Genomic DNA, 20,566 nt, shown 5'->3' with positions numbered 1-20,566 from the left:
GAAAGTATCTTGCAAAATAATCTTGACATTGCAGATTTGCACCGCAGAATATGTTTGGGGACCAGACATCTGGACATCCATATTCCTTTGTATAACTGAGGTGCACCATACTCTTCATGATTAGCAAGGTTTGCCATCTCCAACAGGAATGCATCTTCCCTAAAACAGATGCAGTATGGGTAGCAAATTCATCACCATGGCTTGGAGCTTGACCTCTGTACAAGAGCTCAGGGGAGGATTCAACCTACTGCAGCGACTGTGGAAGGGGCTTTAGTGCTCCCCCTCACCTCACCCTCAACCTTTGAATTTTTATCTTTCCCAGAGCACATGTTCTGCTCAGAAAATGATGAACTGATGACGGCATGGAGGTGGCATGTGGATGGAAAAGAAAGGCTAGAATTGCTTGAAAATAAAACTAAATGAAGCTAGGGTCTAAGGCTTTTGGAATTTTGCTGCTCTCCCTCTGCCTTTCAGCAAGACAAGAGAGAACAAGAATGACCTGTCTCTGCTCTCAACACTGTTTACTTCCTCTCTTGCTTCATCCTATCACTCCATATCCTGTCCTTACCTCATCTCCTTCATCCCAACTCAAAACATGATGACTTTAGTCTGTCTGATGTTCTGTGTGTGCTCACTTCTAGAAAGTGGCAGTGAGAGTGAAGAGTGAGGTCTCTGTTAACAGTTTCCATTGTCTGGCCCAACAGAAATTTATCATTTACATTTTAAATGAGCATATATGTTCAGCTGAATGAAAGGGAACTTAGATATTGAACAAATACCAGATTTTCTAGGTTGATTTGTTATGTTCAAAGGGATTTTTTTTTTTTTTTTTTTTTGCCAAAGTCTTTCATCAAATCTTTATCACTGAATATGTGCAGGTCTTATTTGCTGCTTGTGACCACAGAACACTAGATACGTATGTTGTATCTAGTGAATCTTTCCTGGGGGTTTTCTCTCTAGAGAAATGTATTAAATCTCCTCCACTAGAGGAGAAGAGTTGTTCAAACTATTCTACTATGGAAACTTTTTAATCTTTACCTGGAAAGTCTGCTAAACAGTAAAACAGGGATGTTTTGTGAATCAAGTAATTGGACATTGAGCTCCCCAAGGTGATTTGTGACTTGGTCTCTGAATCCTGGTCCTTAGTGTATTGAACTGAAAAATTTTATATATGTAAATATGACAAAAGGAGGTTGTTTTCATTTTCTATGAGGAATAAAATCTAATATTTTTCAAATATGCTATATTATGTGAGATTTTTATTACCACATAATCTGTCAGACAAGCTTATCAAAGATACAGAAAACAGCTTTGGGTCTCAGCAGCATTACAAAGTTAAATTATTGCTGAAAAAAGCATAGATAGATGTTTGAGATTTGATGCTTGAGATTTGTGCCCTATATTTCATTATTGATTCAAGGAAAGATTCTCTTTTCTGAAGAAAGCATGTTTTTTGGAATATTACCGGTACTTTTCCAAAATGAAGGGACCTTTAAGGAAAGAAGTAGAAAAATGGATGTATCTCTGAGAAAATAATATTTAATTAAAATAAAACCCAATAAAAAATCATTTGTGTACACATATTTTATTTTTATTTCTTCAGTTACCATGTAATAGTTAGACTTTAATATGTAAAATTATTTAAATTTAGAATTCATACATTAGGTCTGAACAATTCAGCAAAAAGTTTGGTATTTGCAGTGTTTTTGTAATAAAGTATTTTTCTTGATATTGCTAAATTACTTGCAGTTGGGTAGATAATGGATTTTTCTTTTAGCATTTCATAATCTCAGTATCTCAGTAATCAATTCCAACATTAACAGAAATATTTCTCAAATCAATGATATTTGTAAAAATTCATTGAGGTTAATGTAGCAGTGAGTTAATGATTTGTCTTTAGAGATTCTTACAGCAAATGACAGTCTTGGCTGCTGTCAAAGCTTAGATGAGGTTACCAACTGGCAAACGGGGTAGACACATGTATGCATAAGGCGTTTTGCTCAGGTTGATGGGATTACCATCCAGTCTGATGTCTTCGAGGGCCCTACGCACATAAGTAAAATCTCTCATTTTGCAGAAAGTATCTTCATGCATCTCTTGAATGTTGTTGTTCTAAAAGAAAACAAGCAATCAAAAATAAGCTATCAGAATAGTTACCTGAAAGTAGTTTTTTTACTCTGAAAAACCATTTATGGATGTATTTTCAGTGTCTAGATGGATACTTGCTTGAACTAAAGGGCCCAGATTGTGGTGGCAAGTCATTAACAGAGAAATCTTCCAAGCAGGGGAAAATTTCTTGGCCAGTGCAAAGCTTCAAAACAAAGTAACTCAAACCATGTAGCAGAGACAGGCTTTGAAGGAGGAGGCTGGTTGAAGTATAGAGCATTTTCATTTCCAGATTATAGTGAAGAGTCTTATTAAGCCAAAATTTGATCCACAGGCCAGTCCAAAAATCCTAGAAACATAATTATCATCCTAATATGCCTCAACCTGACAGGGTACAACTCTGAAATTTTATCTGTGACAATTTCCTTTCCCCAGACCCTCTCACATTAATTTAACTCACACACACACACACACACACACACATATACATATATGTATATATATATATATATATATATATATATACTGGGAAAATTGAATGGTTTTGGTATTATTCCTTTGATTTAAATTGCTCTTCCATGCCTTATATTCATGGAGCTTCTTGAAGCAAACCATTCTCAACAATGAATTGCTGGAATACAGCATTGTCAGGAAACTGGGACTTAAAAGTTCATTACCTAAAATGATGGCTGTCTGAAAATTCTTCCCTTCTCCATTCCTTTTCTAGTCAAAAATTGGTGTGGAAAATGTCCAGCTCACTAACTTTTTTCTATAGGACATAGCACTGAATATTTAATTTACAGGCACAAACAAGTGAAAAACAAACAGGCAGAGAGTTTCAATAAATTTACTTACTGAAAGATAGAGGTTAAACAATGTGAGGTACATTACATTGCTTACTGAATTTTTTTTTCTCTGATGTAGTAAGTAAAAACATCTGATAAACAAAACTGTAAATTAGTACAAGAGGAGATAAAGGGGAAGAAACAGAGCTGGAAAAGGTTAAAAGGAAGAATTCAAAAAGAAATTATTAGACAATAGTAATTTTAGAATTTGTTTTTTGAAAAATATTGTACTAAAAATTCTGAAAAATAATGCTTAGCTGAGCTAAATTTTACTTCTTTGAAAGACAGCAATCAGTAGTTAATTTTGTTTGCCATAGCTTGTTTCATCAAGTAAGAATGCTTTTGGATAAACAGAACAAACACTACAAGAAAAAGTTTGCCCTTCCCAGTTGTACATATTATTGGAGCCTGATATAAGGAGCAATTTCTTTTGTAGCCTACCTGAAGATGAAGCGCTTGGAGGCTTTCAGGGAGTGGCAGTGGAATGTGATCCAAATTATTGTCAGTGATATAAAGATGCTGCAGTTCATCCAGATTCTAGAGGAAGATGAAAAAAAAAAAAGGGGAGATGACAGACATTTTTGAAAATCTCTGGCAAGTATGTTTGAAATCTATCACTGCAATGAACAGCAATGGATAGCAAAATATTTTGTTTCCTCATGATATGGTAAAAAGACAGAAATTCAAAGACATCAACTCTGATGTGCATAGGCTGAAAATGTTGCTGATGAGGGTTAGATATTCAGATTAAAATGAAGGGGAAAAATGTTTTTCAAATATCCACAGAATTATTAAAGGTGTTACTTTATTGATAATGTTACTTCCTTTCTTTTGTGACAAGGCTACTCAATTTTGCAGAAGTGTATTGTGTTGAAGTAAATGATAGCTGTATAAGAAATGCCTGAGTAAAAGATACATTTCTCATTCCATTTCAAAAGGTAAATTGAACTTCTTGGAGGAATGAGTGCTGAGAAATCTGGCAGATACCATAGCTACACTGCTCACAGTGGTCTTTCAAAGGTCACAGGGATCAGGAGAAGTGCCTGAGGACTGGAGGTAAGCTGGTGTCACCCCTATCTACAAAAAGGGCAAGGAGGATCTAGAGAATTACTATCCAGTCATCTTCACCTCAATCCCTGAAAAGGTGATGGAGCACCTCATTCCAGAGGCCATCTCTATCCCCAGGGATGGCAAGAAGATCATCAGGAGTAGCCAGCATGGATTCACTAAAGGTAAATCATGCTTGACCAACCTGATTGCCTTCTGAAATGAAAGAACAGCCAGAATGGGTGAGGGGAGAACACTGAGTATTTTCTATCCTGACTTCAGCAAGGCTTTTGACATTTTCTCTCACAGTATACTCTTAGCAAACTCAGGAAGTGTGGACTGGAAGAGTGGAAAGTGAGGTGGATTTAGAACTGACTGAACGGCAGATCCCAGAAGGGCATAATCAATGGCAGTCTAGTGGGAGGTCTGCCACTAATGCCGTCCCTCAAGGTTCAGTGCTGGGTCAGTATTGTTTAACATGTTCATCAATGACTTGGGTGGAGGGACAGATGCCTCCTTAGAAAGCTGACTGAAGACACAAAGCTTGGAGGAGTGGCCAATATCCCAGAGGGCTACACAGCCCTCTAGAATGATCCCAACAAATTGGAGAGATGGGTTGAGAAGAACCATCTGAAATTCAACAAAGGCAAATACAGGGTCCTGCATCTGGTAAATAATAACCCCACACAGCAGTGCAGGCTGGGGGCCGATCTGCTGGAAAGCAGCTCTGCAGAGAAGAACCTGGGGTCCTGGTGAGGCTGTCCATGAATCAGCAGTGCCCTTGTGGCCAAGAAGGCCACAATGGAGTCCTTAGGTGTATTAGGAAGAGTATTGCCAGCAGGTCAGGGGAGGAGATCCTGCCCCCCTACTCTGCCCTGGTGAGGCACATCTGGAAGCCAGCTCTGGGCTTCACAGGACAAGAGAGAGACATGGAGCTCCTTGAGTAGGTCCATTTGAGGGCTACAAAGATGATTAGCAGACTGGAGCATCTCTCTTGTGAGAATAGGCTACACTTCTAACCACATCCTCTGGAGAGAGGAAGAAAAGATTTTGCCGTCACACCCAAACTTACTTTAAATGCCTCATTTGGTATCCCTCTGCGACCAAGCCTGTTCTTACTAACATCAATGAACGTTAAGGTAGATGGTAAGTCAGGGAGTTGCCTTATCCTGTTGTCACGAAGCACCAACTCCTGAAGTTGGGGCAATCTTCGGAAGGCATCCTTGTGGATATCTGATATGAAGTTTGCAGTCAAATCAATCCTCTTTAAATGGTCTGGAAGAGAAATAAGATACAACAGACTTATAAGAATGTATTTCCTGAAATTACAAAAAAAACCCTGCCTGTATCATTCTTTATACATCTTTCAGTGAAAGACTTCAAAGTTGAGTTTTAAGATTTCTGTGTGTTATGGGAATCTTATAAATTATTATCTTTTGGAAAAAGGACACTCAAAGGGAAAGAAACATATTTTCATTACCTTTCTTTTTTTCAACAATTTTCTATATGTAAAAAATTTGATATATTGACTTTTTTATAAAATATACTCAAGCATTTTTTCCAATAAAAAAATACAAACCCCAAATTAAATTGAATATTTGGGGGGTAAAATTACTTTTCTAAAGTTGATTGTAAGAAACAGCAAAAAAAAAAAAAATCAATGATCATTGTTATTTATAATAATTCAAATGTTTGGCAGAGAATCTGCATCTGATGTATGGATCTTTATGCTCCAAAGTAACAAAATAAATAAATATACATTTATGTGTAAAATTTACCATAATCAAACATTATAAAAAATATATCACTATATTTTTGGTTGTTATATTCCAGAAGCAATCAAAATTAAGGCTGATTTCAATAATACTGCTATCCATACTTAAGTTAGCAAAGTCATTTCTGCTGATCTTCTTGATTCTGTTATAGCGTGAATAGAAATACGTGGTTTTCTTAGGCAATGGTGGAACAGCATCAAGGTCACGATCATCACAGTAGACTGTGGTGCCTAGGCATGTACACAAAAGGCAAGTGGGAAGACCTATCAAGGAATTTAAAAGAAAACACTTTGTTAGAAAGGACATGTATAAAAATCATACATAAATTCCTACAATGTAATGCTCATATGATCACCTAACAATCAGACTTTGTCTATGGTAAAGTTCACTTCTCATTCTGCTTTGATCACCAAATCATATAATTGCAACAGTAAGGTGATCAAAATATTTTAAATATAATTTTAAACATTTTAAAAATAACTAAAATAATATTAATGAATTAAATTTAAATTTAATTAATTAAAATTAATAAAACAATTTTAAAATAAATTTTAAATTAAAATTTAAATTAAAATTTTCTTCTTATGTCTAGGAGTACAATTAATTTGTTCTAATAAATTGTTTCTCAGACTATAGTAGAATATTTGGTGACATCAATCACCCAGAAGTTGATTTCTCCTTAAGATAGCAGGTGGAGGTATTCCTAGATGGAGGAATAATAGCTGATGAATGATATTTTCTACTTAATCTGTCTCTCTGTTACTCTTTCTCTCCTCCCCCTCCCTTTTTATATTTCTTTCTAACTCTCCCTCCTCACTCACACTTACTATTAAATGAAATCCATCCTATTCACTTTGGCATATGGTCTCATTTGGACCTTAATTCAGGCAGAGGCATCCCTCTAACAATTTTAATAAACAGATTGTAACTCTTGTGACACTAACTTTTTGATACATCTTTTCCTCGATTATGAGTATAAATCAGCATATCTGTTTGTCATCTTTTAATCCCAGAGAAATACTTTTCTGTTTCAGGTTTTCCTCCTCCTTGTAGCAGATGGGGTTGTTTGCTCTTGCTACTTATAGGATAGTAGGATAATTGGGGAATATGAAAATGGTTTTCTTGCAGATTAGTTTTACCTCCATATCAGATGTGGCTACATGAGAGATGTGCCTTCTTAATCTGCCCCAATTTGTAGGTTATTGAGGTGCCTTTTGAGACAAGATTAAAGAATCAGTAACCAGAGTACTCTTTTATTTTTATGTGATAATCTCAATTTAGGCATCCAGGAATACAGTTTCTGGAGCGATAAGGATCCTTTCATGCTTTCCATAACTTTCTCCACAGGACAGTTCAAATTGGAGAAAGGAGGTCTGACACTGGGGAAGAAATATTCACACCTTGAACTAATCCAGCAAATCTAGGCCTAAATGAATACAGAGTTAAGGATGGCTGATATTTTTTCATAATATTGGAATATAGTACCATAGTTTGGGGAAAGGGTTTCACCCTGTCCTAGTTTTAGAGGAGTGGTATTTTTCACCTGTGCCTGGTGGACAACAAAAAAAAACAACCAGAGATAAAAGAAGGATTCAAAAATATATCAACAAGAAAAATGAGCTTGGCTTAATGTCACTGAGCCTTATATTCTTCTATTCAATACCAGGACAATAGCAGCAACATCTGACAGGAAAATATGCTGCTTAAAAAAGGAAGACACTAGAGACATCTGATTTGATATCTTACTGTCTTGAGCATTTCTTTAGTTGATGCACTACTGAATTTGCATTCAGTACTCAAAACCGTTGACAGATACAGAATTCATCAAATATAATATTTACAGGACATATTGTAACGTCTTGTAATTTTCAAAATTGAAAAGGGGTATGGGACTTTATTTTTTCTCTTTTCTGGAATCTCCTGGGAAGTTCTCATCCATTTTTACTTTTCTTGACACTGTATATTTTTGTCTGGTAACAAAATAAGACTATGAATTATTAACTTCCATGAACACATAATTTTGGAAGCAGGAACTCTCGGGGTTTATGGTTTTTTTTGTTTTGTTTTGTTTCTTTAATTTTATTTTATTGTTTTGTTTTGTTTCTTTAATTTTATTTTTCTTCTATGGCACTCAGCTGTAGTGCTGGGCATAGTAAAAAGTAGCATTTTCCTGTTACTGTATATTGATCACCATACAACACAAAATGATCCTGCACAACAATGGAGTGAGCTTTACCTACTCTAATTTAGAGGAGCTTCTGACAAATGTCAAAAATTAGCAGTGCAAAAGTTGTGTCGGAGAGGGACAGATTGTGTTTTGCAATTTTTATTCTCCTGCAAGATTTATAAAATTCTTATTTCACTATAGCCAGAAGAACTGAAAATAATTTTCATTAAAAAGTTCTAAGCAGCTCCCGTTCCTTAAGTTTTTCAGTGCATAGTTTCCATGGTCAAAAATTCTTCAACATTTTAATTATACTTTGTATGACTATATTTGTAAGGCCATGCAGCAAATAATTATTAGACAGTTGATAATGACATTGAAATGTAAGACAGAAAAACAAGTACTGGTAGCATTGCCAATGAGCAGCAAATTTTTGAGTTGTAAATCTTCACTGGCACAGGTATTAGAATGAAATAGTATGGAAACCTTTTGACTAGGCACCTATCTGACTTTGAAGGCTTCAAGATAGGCATATTGTGTCTTTCTGAAGTAAGAGGCATACAGAAATGATGTACTTCATTTTCAGTAAAAAAATAAAATGGGCTTGCTCAAAATCAAAGCTACACATGAAAATAATTTCTTTCCTACTAACCATCTTGAGTCTGGGGTCCAAGAACCCCTGACCCCTGTGCTGAAGACCCATCAATTAATTTTGGTGTTGATGCTTCATCTTCGGTTTCTTCTGTCAATGGTGCAGAAGAATAACTCTCTTGAATTACAGAAGATAGTTCTGTCCCAATATCTGTCTAGGGAAAATGAAAAGGAAATGGTACTGTTTACTTCCCTTGGAAACTGTTTCTCTTCCAGTTATTCATATTCTCCCACTAGAGGTCACATATTTTCTGAGGTTTAGTGCTTGTGCTGCATTTTATCCAGGAGCTATAATGGATTCTGATGATATATAAAAAATTAATGAAAATCCAACACACTTATTTGCTTTTTATCTCAGTATTTTGAATGTTTCTTATGTATGCACACATGCATATACTTCATTACTGAGAATATATACTAGCAAAATTATTTTTCCTTATTTATGTAATGATAAATTCAACTTGTGATAAAAATAGATAAACTGTGTGTGAAAAATGAAAATTTCCTGTGAAATATCAAAAAGGTGCAAGTAATTTACCATAAAATTGTAAATTTGACCATCATAAATCCAAATCCAATATAGCTGTGCAGGCACTGCTTAGAACACTAACATGATTTAAAAAATATTACTAAATCTGAACATGATATAAAAATACTACTAAATAATTCTGAACTCTGACTTCACATGCACTTTTCTAATATGTTAAAGACTCTGGTTAACTTCATTCACTAGTAGCTGTGTTATGTAGTATGAAAATACTGATGTAAATAAAATATTGGATAAAACCTTGGTTTTAAAACATCCATAAAATTTGGAAGATCCTTGCATGGAACTAGAAAACTTTTTTTTTTTTTTCTTTTTTTTATCATTCACTCATAATTAGTCAAAACAGTAAATTTTGTCAGGTTAATTTTAATTCTAAAAATGCTTAATTCTGTTGATTTTCCTATAGGACAGTTCAGGATAAAAATTAAGATGTAGCTATTTTCTTGTATCACATCACTGCTCATAAAAAGGGTATTGCAGACTTGCCAGGCTTGTTGCAAAGGTGTCTGTGTTAGCAAAGAGGCAGAGTTGTTTTCTGTAATCACCCAGACATAGTTGTGTGATCTTTGGAAGTTACTTTCCCACTGTATTTTCATTTCCCCATGTGTAATAATATAGTTCAACTGAGCCAGAGCCCCTTTTGAAAGTGTGCCCTTTATTCTTTAAATCCAAAACAATTAATTAGTGTCATTTTAGTTTTGCACATCTGAGGTGCTGTTAAAAATGTAGGTAATGTATTTAACCCTGTGGGTGCTGCACCCCTGTGCTGCAGTTAGCACTCCTTATCCTTTTCTAAGGCACAGCCAAATATAGTTATTTTGTCACGATATCATTATTCCAGGTGCAAAGGCACCAAAATTCTGCTTCAGTTTTCATCCACTGCAGCTTTCTAGCAGAACACCACCACAATACCATTGAATCCCAAGTCTTTTCACCTGACCATGTATCTCCTTTTTTGAGACCATCCCACAGCTACTGCTCTCTTTGCTGTCTCCATGAAGAACCAGTTGTAGAAATCAATCACAGTAGTGTTCATAAATTCTAATTATAAAAGACAGGTAAAAGTAATTGCATTCAGGCTGGCCAAATAGTTGGAATTTCTAAAATTTGATTTGGTATTTAGACTATAGAAGTTAAAGGAGCTAAAGCACCTGACATCTGGATTCCAAGCACAGACAAAACTTTGTTGTATTTGATACCTATATGAATAATTTTGTATGTGTGTATATATATATTTCATATGTAACCAGCAGATCTAGGTATGTGATTCTGCCCTTCTGTTATGTTCTTGTGAGACCCCACCTGCAGTACTGCTTTCAGCTCTGGAGTCTCCAGCTCAAGGAGGACTTGGACCTGTGAGAGAAAGTCCAGAGGAGGGCCAAGAAGATGAAGACAGGCTGAGAGAGTTGGGGTTGTTCAGCCCAGAGAAAAGAAGGCTCTAGGAAGACCTTATAGTAGCTTTTCAGTACCTAAAGAGGACCTACAGGAAAGCTGGAGAGAGAATTTTTAGAATGACATGTAGTGATAGGACAAGGGGGAATGGCTTGAAATTGAAACCTTTATATACCATTAAATTCTTTAACCTGTGGTGTGAGGCATTGGAAATGGTTGCCCAGAGAAGTTATGGATTCCCTTGCTCAAGGCAAGGTTGGATGGGGTTTTGAGCAACTTGGGGCTAGTTGAAAGTGCCCCTGCTCATGGAAGTGAATGACCTTGGTACCTTCCAACCCAAACAATACTGTGATTCTATGAACTGTGAAAATGTTGAAAAAAACCACTTTACATCTCATAGTAGACTATCTTGCAGCATAGCTATATATATCATTCCAAGCAGTATTAAGCATTATGATCATGGATTGCCCTAGAACCTCTAAATAACTACTTAAAATCTAATTCTTTTGAATACAAATAATTTTGTTTAGATTATATAATGGTAATAGGTTTTATTATATAAATATTTGTTTTTATTTTTATTATATAAATATTTATATATATATAAATAACAAATATTTTATATCCATTTGTTTCACTGAAGACAAAGAACATGAAAACAATGCAAAACCAGTAAGCACTGTGAACCATACAGGCTCAGATTTTGACTAAGAACATTTTAGGTTTTCTGTATATTCTTTAATTGTATTCTACTAAGCCACAGATACTGTTGCTAGTTAGAGTTTATAGATAAAAATGCCCCAATACAAGGTTACCAAGGTCATAACCTCACAAAATGCAAAGTAATCAAATGAGCAAGATGACCTTCAGGTGAACTGAGTAACTTGAGTTGATGTAAGAGTAAGTAAGGATGTACCTTGTCATTTTGTGCAAATACACAGTGTTACCATCTGCAGCACTGACAGTAGACAGCTTAACCAGGAATGGACTTGGGGACAAATCAAAAGAAGGCTTTGGGAACAAAGGAAATGGGACAGCTGTTCTCCGAATGGAGGAAGCCTAGAGGGAGAGATACATTCCAGACTTTTATTGACCCAGGTTACTGCACAAAAGTTCTTGCACATGCTGTCTTACTTCACCAGATTTGTGGAAATCATATAGGAGCCCCTCTTCTGAAATTTGGAATTAAATCCGGAGATTTTAAGAAGTTAATGTCTTTATATGCAGCTTACTGAAAGTAATATTCTGGATAAGAGTATTATCAAGATAGACATTTTAAATAGTCTTCAGAACAAAGATAATTTTCCTTTCACTTGTTATGGGATTTGGGTCATCTACACTGACTGCCACCTCTCTACATATTTGGGGCATACTTTCCAGAATTTAGTATCTTGTGATTTGTGATTTACTTTATGCTTTCTGAAGGTTCTTAGTTGATAAATCACTGTAGCTGTTGGGTAGCAAAGTGGAGATGTCAGCCTCTAGTACTTCCTTTTCTACAGTGTTATCTCTTTTTTACTATAGGATGTTACCTATATTTGTAGATGCACAATTGAAAATCTCCCAGCAGTTTCCCTGCAAATGCACTAAGGGGTGTAGGGAAACTGTTCCAAGTAGTTAGCATTATCTATTCAGTCTCCTGCAGCTGTGAGTGTCATAAGAAAATAAAAATTATTGACCTTAACTTAATGATGTTGCAATTTTTATACTGCTAACAGAGTAGGAGTTCACTGATATATGTGTTTTACATACCAGACCCAGAGCATATGAGCATTTTCCTGCTGTACATAACTTGGAGTTGAACCAGTGACCTAAAGGTAGAAGTCTGTTTCCCATTATTGGTCATCTGATCCATGCAGCTTTGTATCTTTTACAAGTTTGATAAATCGTGCAAGATTGTAACAAGAAAAAGATGTTTCTTGGACCATATACTGTACAGAATAATCCCTCATCTTCCAGATGTTTGTTTATTTTTGGCAACTGGACTTTACCAAAAAAAAGTGAAACATAAATAATTGTATATCACTTAATGGCATTATTTTCAATAGGGTTTTTTTGGAAGGAGGAGGGAACCTGGAATTCTGGAATTAGGCAGGGAGTGGACTTGTATTTCATTTGATACTTTAAGAAATATGTGTGAAAAATCACAAAACAAGAGGAACATTGTAGAGAAATACAATAAAATATGTTTCTCTTTGCCAATAGCTAAAAGTCTTCAAATAATAATCTGCCTTCCAAGACAGTTTTAATACACAGCATAAGAAAAAACAGAAGTGGTATTACATCATCCATCTTTAGACATCTATGTGGTTAATAGTTACCCTACTTCGTCTTTGGAATCAATCTAGAGATTTAGAGAATACCAGTGCAGATTAGTCCCAGAGCACGCCAAAGGACAATGATATCTTTCCTGAGATTACATGGAGGGCCTACATTTTCCCCCCATCCTATGTTTATCCAATGTAACTTTATTTTCTAATCAAAGTCCTTAATGTGACTGGCCAATTCAGAGGCACCGTCAGACCAGGAAGTTACAAAAGTCAAGAAATCAGAACATATCAGTAAGTGATAAAATGCAGGTGATAAAATCCAACTTGCAACTTGACATCCATAGGCCGGGCATTTAGTTTATATTAGCATCCCTTCACTGTCAGTACAGAATGAAACAAAGCTTCTGAAAAGCAGCTCCAGACATTGGCTACAGGAGTTCATTTTATGGTGGGATCTTTAGGTATCTGTATCTCACCTTTGACAGTAAGGGAGGTGAGACAAACAAAAGACTAGGAGAGGCTCAGGAGTTTATTTTATGTCTTTTTTATGTGTCTGTTTTATGCCTACATCTTTTAGAATCAAAGCTGATGTATTACATGTGCTAAGTTTAAATCCACAGGAGAATCTGAAGTGTCTTCTGTTCAGTATTTCTTTTACTGCAAAAAATACATTTAATACACAAATATGATTTCAAAATTTAAAAAGAGGAATTTTAATCTTGAAGGAACAGTTGTACCACACACTGACCCATCAGAAGGAAAAAAAACCCATCACTGGTTTCTCACATAGTTGTTCTGAAACTACCAAAGGCTTGCAAGAAAATGTCTAATTATGGTAGAAGTTATTCATAGAATCACAGAAGAGTTTGGGTTAGATGGGACCATAAAAATCATCTATTACCAACTTCTTTGCCACGGGCAGGGAGGTTTGTTTTCCTTTCCAAAAGTGGCCTATACTTGTTCTTGAATTTTGCATGCAAAGACTTCTTTTCTCCTATTGTTCTATCTTAAAAAGAAATAGAATTGTTAGTCACTGCAGACAAGTGAATAAAAGCTGTAGTCAAAACCTTCCTGAAAAACGATTTAAATTCCTATTTGAGGATAAAGCTTCAAATTATAAGTTTGATTCTCTTTTCAATTATGTGGTTATCTGCCTTGTACATTACTTGTACCAATTAATAGAGTTTCTTAAAAATGTATATGATGTTCTGAAAAGTCATTGTATATCCACTTTGAAGTCTCATTTAATCAGATACCTACCACAAATGTAGGAGCAGCAGTGTAAGCCTCTCTCAACTCTGCAAATGGCAAGAGTGAGTTCCTGTTCAAGTATGGATCCTTTTTTGTATGTGTTATGCCAACATAGGAGAGAGTTTGTGTGTATGCACACAGACATGAGCAAATGTGTGTGTGTGTTTAACTCAAGTTCTGAGCTTTGTGCAGACACCAAAATTCCCTATTATTGGCTTGATTCAAATTTAAGAAGCTTGAACTAATGCTAATCAAAATGCATGAAATATTAGACTTTCAGTGTGCATCTTTCTGAATATTTTGTGATCATTCTTTACAGCTCATCTCTTTTGTGTAAACAGGCACGGACTGCCTGTATTTAACTCCCTTGCTTTTCTGCTTATTCGGCACCAGGCAAACCAGGCAAGCCAGGCAAACTAGGCAAGCCAGGCATTCTTAATTGGGCACTCCTTTGCTTTTCAGCCTCACTGATAACCTATCTTAGCAATGAAAACATTTTTCTGATACTCCTATATTTTTACTTAATTTTCTAACTTAGTTTTTTTCCTACCTAAAGAAAAATGTACAGGTTATGTTTAACAGACACTGTGATAAAATTGCAGTGCCATTTTATTAGTCATTAGCAGCAGATGTACATAAGAATCTCTCCCCACAATTTGTTTTTCTCACACATTTTCCAAAGTTTTAGTTTCAAATAGGGAAGAAGTGAGAAGATCACACAAGAATTCCTTTGAGAATCTGATTTGATTCTATTCAGTTTAAAGAAGGAAATCTCCCATTGAATAGGTTTTCAGAGCAGTAGGGAGACCCAGTCTTGACTGTGGCCTCTGGACCCTATCGAGATATAGATATTAGTTCAAAGTACTAATGAACTGTAAAGGAAAGGGAAGGTACATCAGCTCATGTTTATACTGTTGTTACTCTCTGTTTCAGAAGATAAATCCAGCACAAAGCTTGAACACTTTACGGTGGTATTTCATTGCTGTACCTTTTTCTTTGAGGACCTTGGAATTCTTTCCTTGATAATAGGCTTTACTTTTACACTGCCTTTTATTAGCCGTTATCTGTGAAAGAGTTGATACTGCTATCCTAATGTCTCTATGCACATTTTATTTCTGAGTGATATAGTATTTAATTTTTTTCCAGTGATAATTTCCATTTGGATGCAAAGTATTAGATAGGTCTTCTGTGTCTCACTAACCTGGGATCTCGGAAACCATAGATTTTATAATCTATAATATCACCTAGGATGTGACAATGCATAACTTCGATTGAGGATTCAATACCATTCTCACAAGTAATTTGCAGCTACAATTACTTTCCCCATGCAAATATTTCCATTAGAAAAAGTATTCCATGTACACATTAAGTAATCTTTCCCAACCTTAAGATTATTCTAGAACCTATGACAAAAATAGACTTCAAGTGTAAGAATATCAAGACCCATTATCTAGAAATGTTTTCAGAAAAATGTTTTCAACACAATGAGGTGTGTGTGTATATCACACATACACTCTACACAAGAAACAATACTTCCAGAGTATGAGAAGTAGCAAAGTCGTGATCTTGGATTCAGTCATTCTTAGTTAATTAAGATGAAATTCTCATGCTAAGTCTGAAACAGATGTCTAGGGTTCATCAAAATTTTCTTGAGGAAGACAGGTGTATGGGCTCAAGCTGGGATGGAATTAACTTTCCCCATGGCATCCCTCAGTGCCACACAGTGCTGTGCTTTGTGTTTTCAGTTGAAAAGGTGTTGATAATGCACCAGTGCTCAGCAACCACTGAGCTGTGATGGCACAGCACCAAGGCTGTCTCTCCAACATTCCCCTCTCACCAGAAGGGCAGGGGTGGTCAAGATCTCCGGAGGGGATACAGCCAGGAGAGGTGACCCAATCTGAACAAAGGGGTATTTGATATGGCATCTGGTCAGCAATAAAAGCTGAAAGGAGGCAGCGAGGCAGGGGGGCGGGCTTTATTATTAAGAAGTTTGTCATCAGAAGTACCTACTACACATACTCAAGTCCTGACTGCTTGGAAGTGTTTGGCCCTCACCTGCTGATGGGAAGTGGAGAATAAATCTTTTGTTTCCCTTTGCTTCTGCATGCAACCTTTATGTTTCTTCATTAAACTGCCTATATATCAATTCACAAGTTTGTAACCTCAATTTCTTCCCCTGTCTCTCTGAGAAGGGGGAGTGAGAAAGAATCTTGATGGTCACCTGGAAGCCAGCTGAGGTCAGCCCACCTCAACAAATATCCCAAGAGAATGATTCATATTTGTAGCATGGTCTTGGGATGCCAAGCCTAATTTTAACCAGATAGAATGAATGGAAATAATCCCTTTCTAATTATCTTTAGGTCTTTCCTCACTTTGGTCATTATACAATGAATGTGTGATTACAGTACGTAACAATCTGGAAAAGGACATGCTGACGCAAGTGCTTTGGTTTAACTCCTTGAGGTGTGCAGGTGATTAATTTACATTGAAATTAACAAGATTAGCACACTAAATGCATCTGAAGTACTAGAACTGGTCAGTCTCCTGGACCTTTTGCAAATCAGTTGGATACACAACCTTGGTAAAGGTTACATTTTGCCAATGGGTCTAAAAATGAGCTAAAGAGAATGACTTCTATTTGCATAAAACTGAATTTTAAAATCTTAAATTGAAGACAGCAACAACAGAAAATGCTATTTGAGTTTTTTTCTCCACTGTTTCAGAAGTCTGAAGACATGATTCCAAACTTTCTAAAGGGGAATTCAAGTCTTAAAGAGTTACTGCACACAGGCTAGATCTGTTGAAGGCCTGCTGTTTGTCTGGGTCTCTGTGGTATTGCTCATCGTGTAAACTATGCATAATAAAAACTAACCTGTGACCTTGAATAAATATTGAATTTTAGACATAGACCCTCTTGTGTTGTTCACATCATTATGATAACAAGATTTTAAGCAGTAAAGTCATAACTACAATCAAAAAATCAAATGTATTCTGCTTAAAACTTGAGTGACATCAATAATATTCAGTGATTAAAATATAACTTGCAAGACAGACATGCCCTATTAAATAGTACACTGACATATCTATAAAACTTGCTTGATTTCTACAGCACTAACCACTCATATCTCCTGGGATATGGGGAATTATGAATGCTTAGGATTCTCTTGGGTGGTACCTGGTATGAGGAATGTAAGCAAAAAAAAAGGATTTTGGCTAAACATCTATGAAAACATGGCTCTCAGAGAGAGGTCCATCCATATGCAATGCAAAACTCTGTTCAACTGATGTGATGGATGAACTTCACCTGATGAATTTTAAAAAAGGCTTTCTGAAGTGCTCGGTAATGGAGAATAATCCTGCTCTGGAAAAGAAGCTTACCAGTTTACCCTGATTCTGCTTATTCCGTGTCTTGAAAAAAACCAAAAGAACCTGTATTGGAATCTCTTGTATTTTTTCCTGTTTTGTGCGACATCAGTCATGCTGAATTTCCTTTCAGCGGGGAAAGAACTTTGAAACCTCACTTTATCCTTCACTCAGAAACATGGAAAAGGCCACCCCATGTTTTGGTGTTATAAGACCTCACAGAGCAAGCATAGCACAGGACAATCCCACCTCCCATTCAATGCATTACTAAGAAATCTGTTGTTTGAATGAGCAAAACTCAGTGATGAGGCACACTCAAAATAATTTCTCCCATTTCTGGGAAGAAATAATTTCTGTAGGAAAGACAAAGGTTTCATTTCTAAGATCAAAGAGAGACAGAAACTGTGGTTTATTATTCAATGTGAGATAGAGCACAGTGACTAAAATTGGTAGCAACTTTATCAGAAAAGCAAGATCAGGCAGAATCAGGTAGAGCACAAGAGTGGCACAAGGGAAACAGGCCAAAGGCAAGGTAAGTTCCTTACAGCAAAGTTCTTCTAATCCCTCTTAGACTGAAAATTTATTTCCTACAAATTTTAAGATTCTGATTTTAGTGCTAACTCTATTTTTATCTCTTCAGTTTTCCTGCTTTGGAATACAATTATTCTTAAATTGTCTCTGTCCTTTGATTTCAAAGCTGTTATCCAATTTCTATCTCACATTTAAGAAAAAGTAGTTCCTGTCCCTTCTGCTGTAATAAAAAATCTTTCAAAGGATTGTATTTTCATGAATTATGCATTTTTATGTGAAAAAGTATTAAAATATTATGTATAAAAATGAACATACCATATTACTTAAATTTTATATTCTTCACTCTACTTCTATCACACAAAATCGTGAATCACAGAGTGCTTATATTACCTTCGGGGAACTTGTGCCAATGTCTAATCAGCAGGGTGAGAATAAAATTAATGTAGCCTTTTAGTAATTGTAAAGAAACAAAAGATTGTTGAAGAGGAAGGAAGCATTTAAGTCAACAAGTGGAATCTCTTGCTTCTACAGGTGACATATCTTACCGGCTCCTACTGTATCAATTTCAACAGTAATTTTTCTTACTTTCCTGTGTTTAAATTAAAATGTTTTCCCTTTCTTTTTTCTTCCTTCTGCTACTAACCTAACAGCAATAGAACACATTAGCATTTGTAGCCTGAAATACGTGTACTGAACATAAACTTAAGGAAACTGCATTTTACAATCCCATTTAATGGGAAATGCTGGAAATCCTGTCTCACCTGCCTCCATGCATTACATAGACAGATAAATCACAACGATGATCTCTAACAGACTTTGTGGAATTGCATGGAGACCTGAGGAAAGCATGGTACCTTTCACCTCCTCTTAAAGACTGTCAAAAATAAAACCACAAACAATAAGAATATATTTTGGCTTTGTAAATTAGGGGAAACGTGAATGAACTACAAAGGCACCACATGAGTAGATTTATCTGATAAGTATTTTCATGGCAAAGATAAACTGATCAGTAACTACAGCAGTTATGCACTTTGGAAAGACAGAATAAATTAAATTCTAATTACCTCTACTCGGTCAGACTGCTTGTTTTCATCATAGGCAAATGGATGAGGCAGCTCTCCAAGTGGTATGTCATAAAACTCAGAATCATAAATTATGGTATCAGTGATGGGGGCAGCTCCAACAGACTCAAAGATAAAAAAACCCAGAAAAACATTAACAAAGGTCTGCATTCTGTTTTCTTTTCTGAAAGAGAAGAAAATGGACAGATTGTAGGTCCTCTGGTATTGACAAGGAATCTCTGACAATTTAATGTCACAAATACAGTACTAATATATAAACCCCACAAAATTTCTGGTGAATACTTCATATTTATTTATTGTGACTCAGTGGTTTAATCTGGTTTTATTCATGAAGAGTCCCTGGATCTGAGAATTTTGCAGACTGCTTTGACCATACTCATAGGCACATAACTTAGAAAAGCCCTATTGAATTTTATTGGTGTAAAAATAAACTGATTTCAGTGAGAAAGAATCTGTATGGTATTTTTCCCCTTTCATCTAACTTCACCTATTTTCATTGCACTTAGATACAAACTTTTGAGAAACTAAAGAAAAGGTAGATTATTACATTACTTGTCTTTATCACAATAAATAATCTTTTGAAATGTATAGCAATATAATATTATATCTCACTTCCATCATAAAAACCCTAAACAGAATCAAACAACAACAACAACAATTTTAAAAACCCAAACAAACAACAAAAAAACAAGCAAAAAACACTCCACCATTCTATTAAAAAACATTAGAAACCCTTATCTCTGAATAAGTATAATCAAATCACTTTTCACTCATTAGTTTTTTGTCAGATATTGATTTTAATTGATGTGGTACATTTGGAACATACTTTTCAAAAGTCTTGGGAGCAAAATAAAAAAATAATATGTGTCCTCAATAGCTTCATGGACAGTAGTGCCAGTACTCTGAATTCCTTCGTTATTCAATCAACATCATTTTTAAAGAAGTGAGTAATTGTGGTGTAATGTAGTGAGAAATTGTGGTGTAGTGTATTCACCTGTTATCCCTGGAAAATAGAATTGCAAATTGAATTATCACCCACTTAAAGTTGTATAAAATTGAATTATCACCTATTTAAAGTCCCAGAATTTTGTAAAATGGTATAAAATCCATGCTAGGCTTGAACACTAGTGTTTATGTATTCCCTTTTCCTTGTAATTGATGCATTCACTATTATCATATAAGATGCCTGACAAAGGGATCTATTCAGCACTTTTTACTTACACATTTATTTATCTATAGCTCACATTAATTTCACCAAAAGCACAGTGATAATGAGCAATGTGTAACATTACTTCTTATGTGATGCCATGATACACACTCTTGAATATTCAATTTCGAAATTGTAACTACTTATAAATATAATAAGAAATACATGAGTGCTTTTTTTTTTTTTTTAATGTATGTACTGAGCAACAAGCTGAATTTTAGCTTCATGAAAAGAGGTCTTTATAAAGCTGGTTTAGGCATGAGGATATAAAGTTCCTCTGGGGATGGCCAGTAACACAAGGCGTTCATTTTTCTCTCATTTTCTTTATTCATAAA

At 35.5% G+C, this 20,566-nt stretch overlaps 1 protein-coding gene across 1 annotated transcript; it reads right to left on the bottom strand.

Moving 5' to 3' along the window:
• Positions 1 to 1,708: 1,708 nt before the first annotated feature.
• LOC131591918 (epiphycan) lies at positions 1,709 to 19,181 on the bottom strand. Its single transcript, XM_058863038.1, has 6 exons — positions 19,007 to 19,181; positions 8,590 to 8,743; positions 5,878 to 6,036; positions 5,071 to 5,273; positions 3,393 to 3,488; positions 1,709 to 2,112 (listed from the first exon to the last, which is right to left on the bottom strand). Exons 1-6 carry the CDS (start codon positions 19,172 to 19,174, stop codon positions 1,942 to 1,944), a joined length of 951 nt encoding a protein of 316 aa, XP_058719021.1. The 5' UTR covers positions 19,175 to 19,181; the 3' UTR covers positions 1,709 to 1,941.
• Positions 19,182 to 20,566: the final 1,385 nt, after the last annotated feature.

Source organism: Poecile atricapillus, chromosome W, assembly GCF_030490865.1.
Source record: "Poecile atricapillus isolate bPoeAtr1 chromosome W, bPoeAtr1.hap1, whole genome shotgun sequence".
NCBI lineage: Eukaryota > Metazoa > Chordata > Aves > Passeriformes > Paridae > Poecile > Poecile atricapillus.
This window is presented reverse-complemented; position numbering and strand designations above follow the sequence as displayed.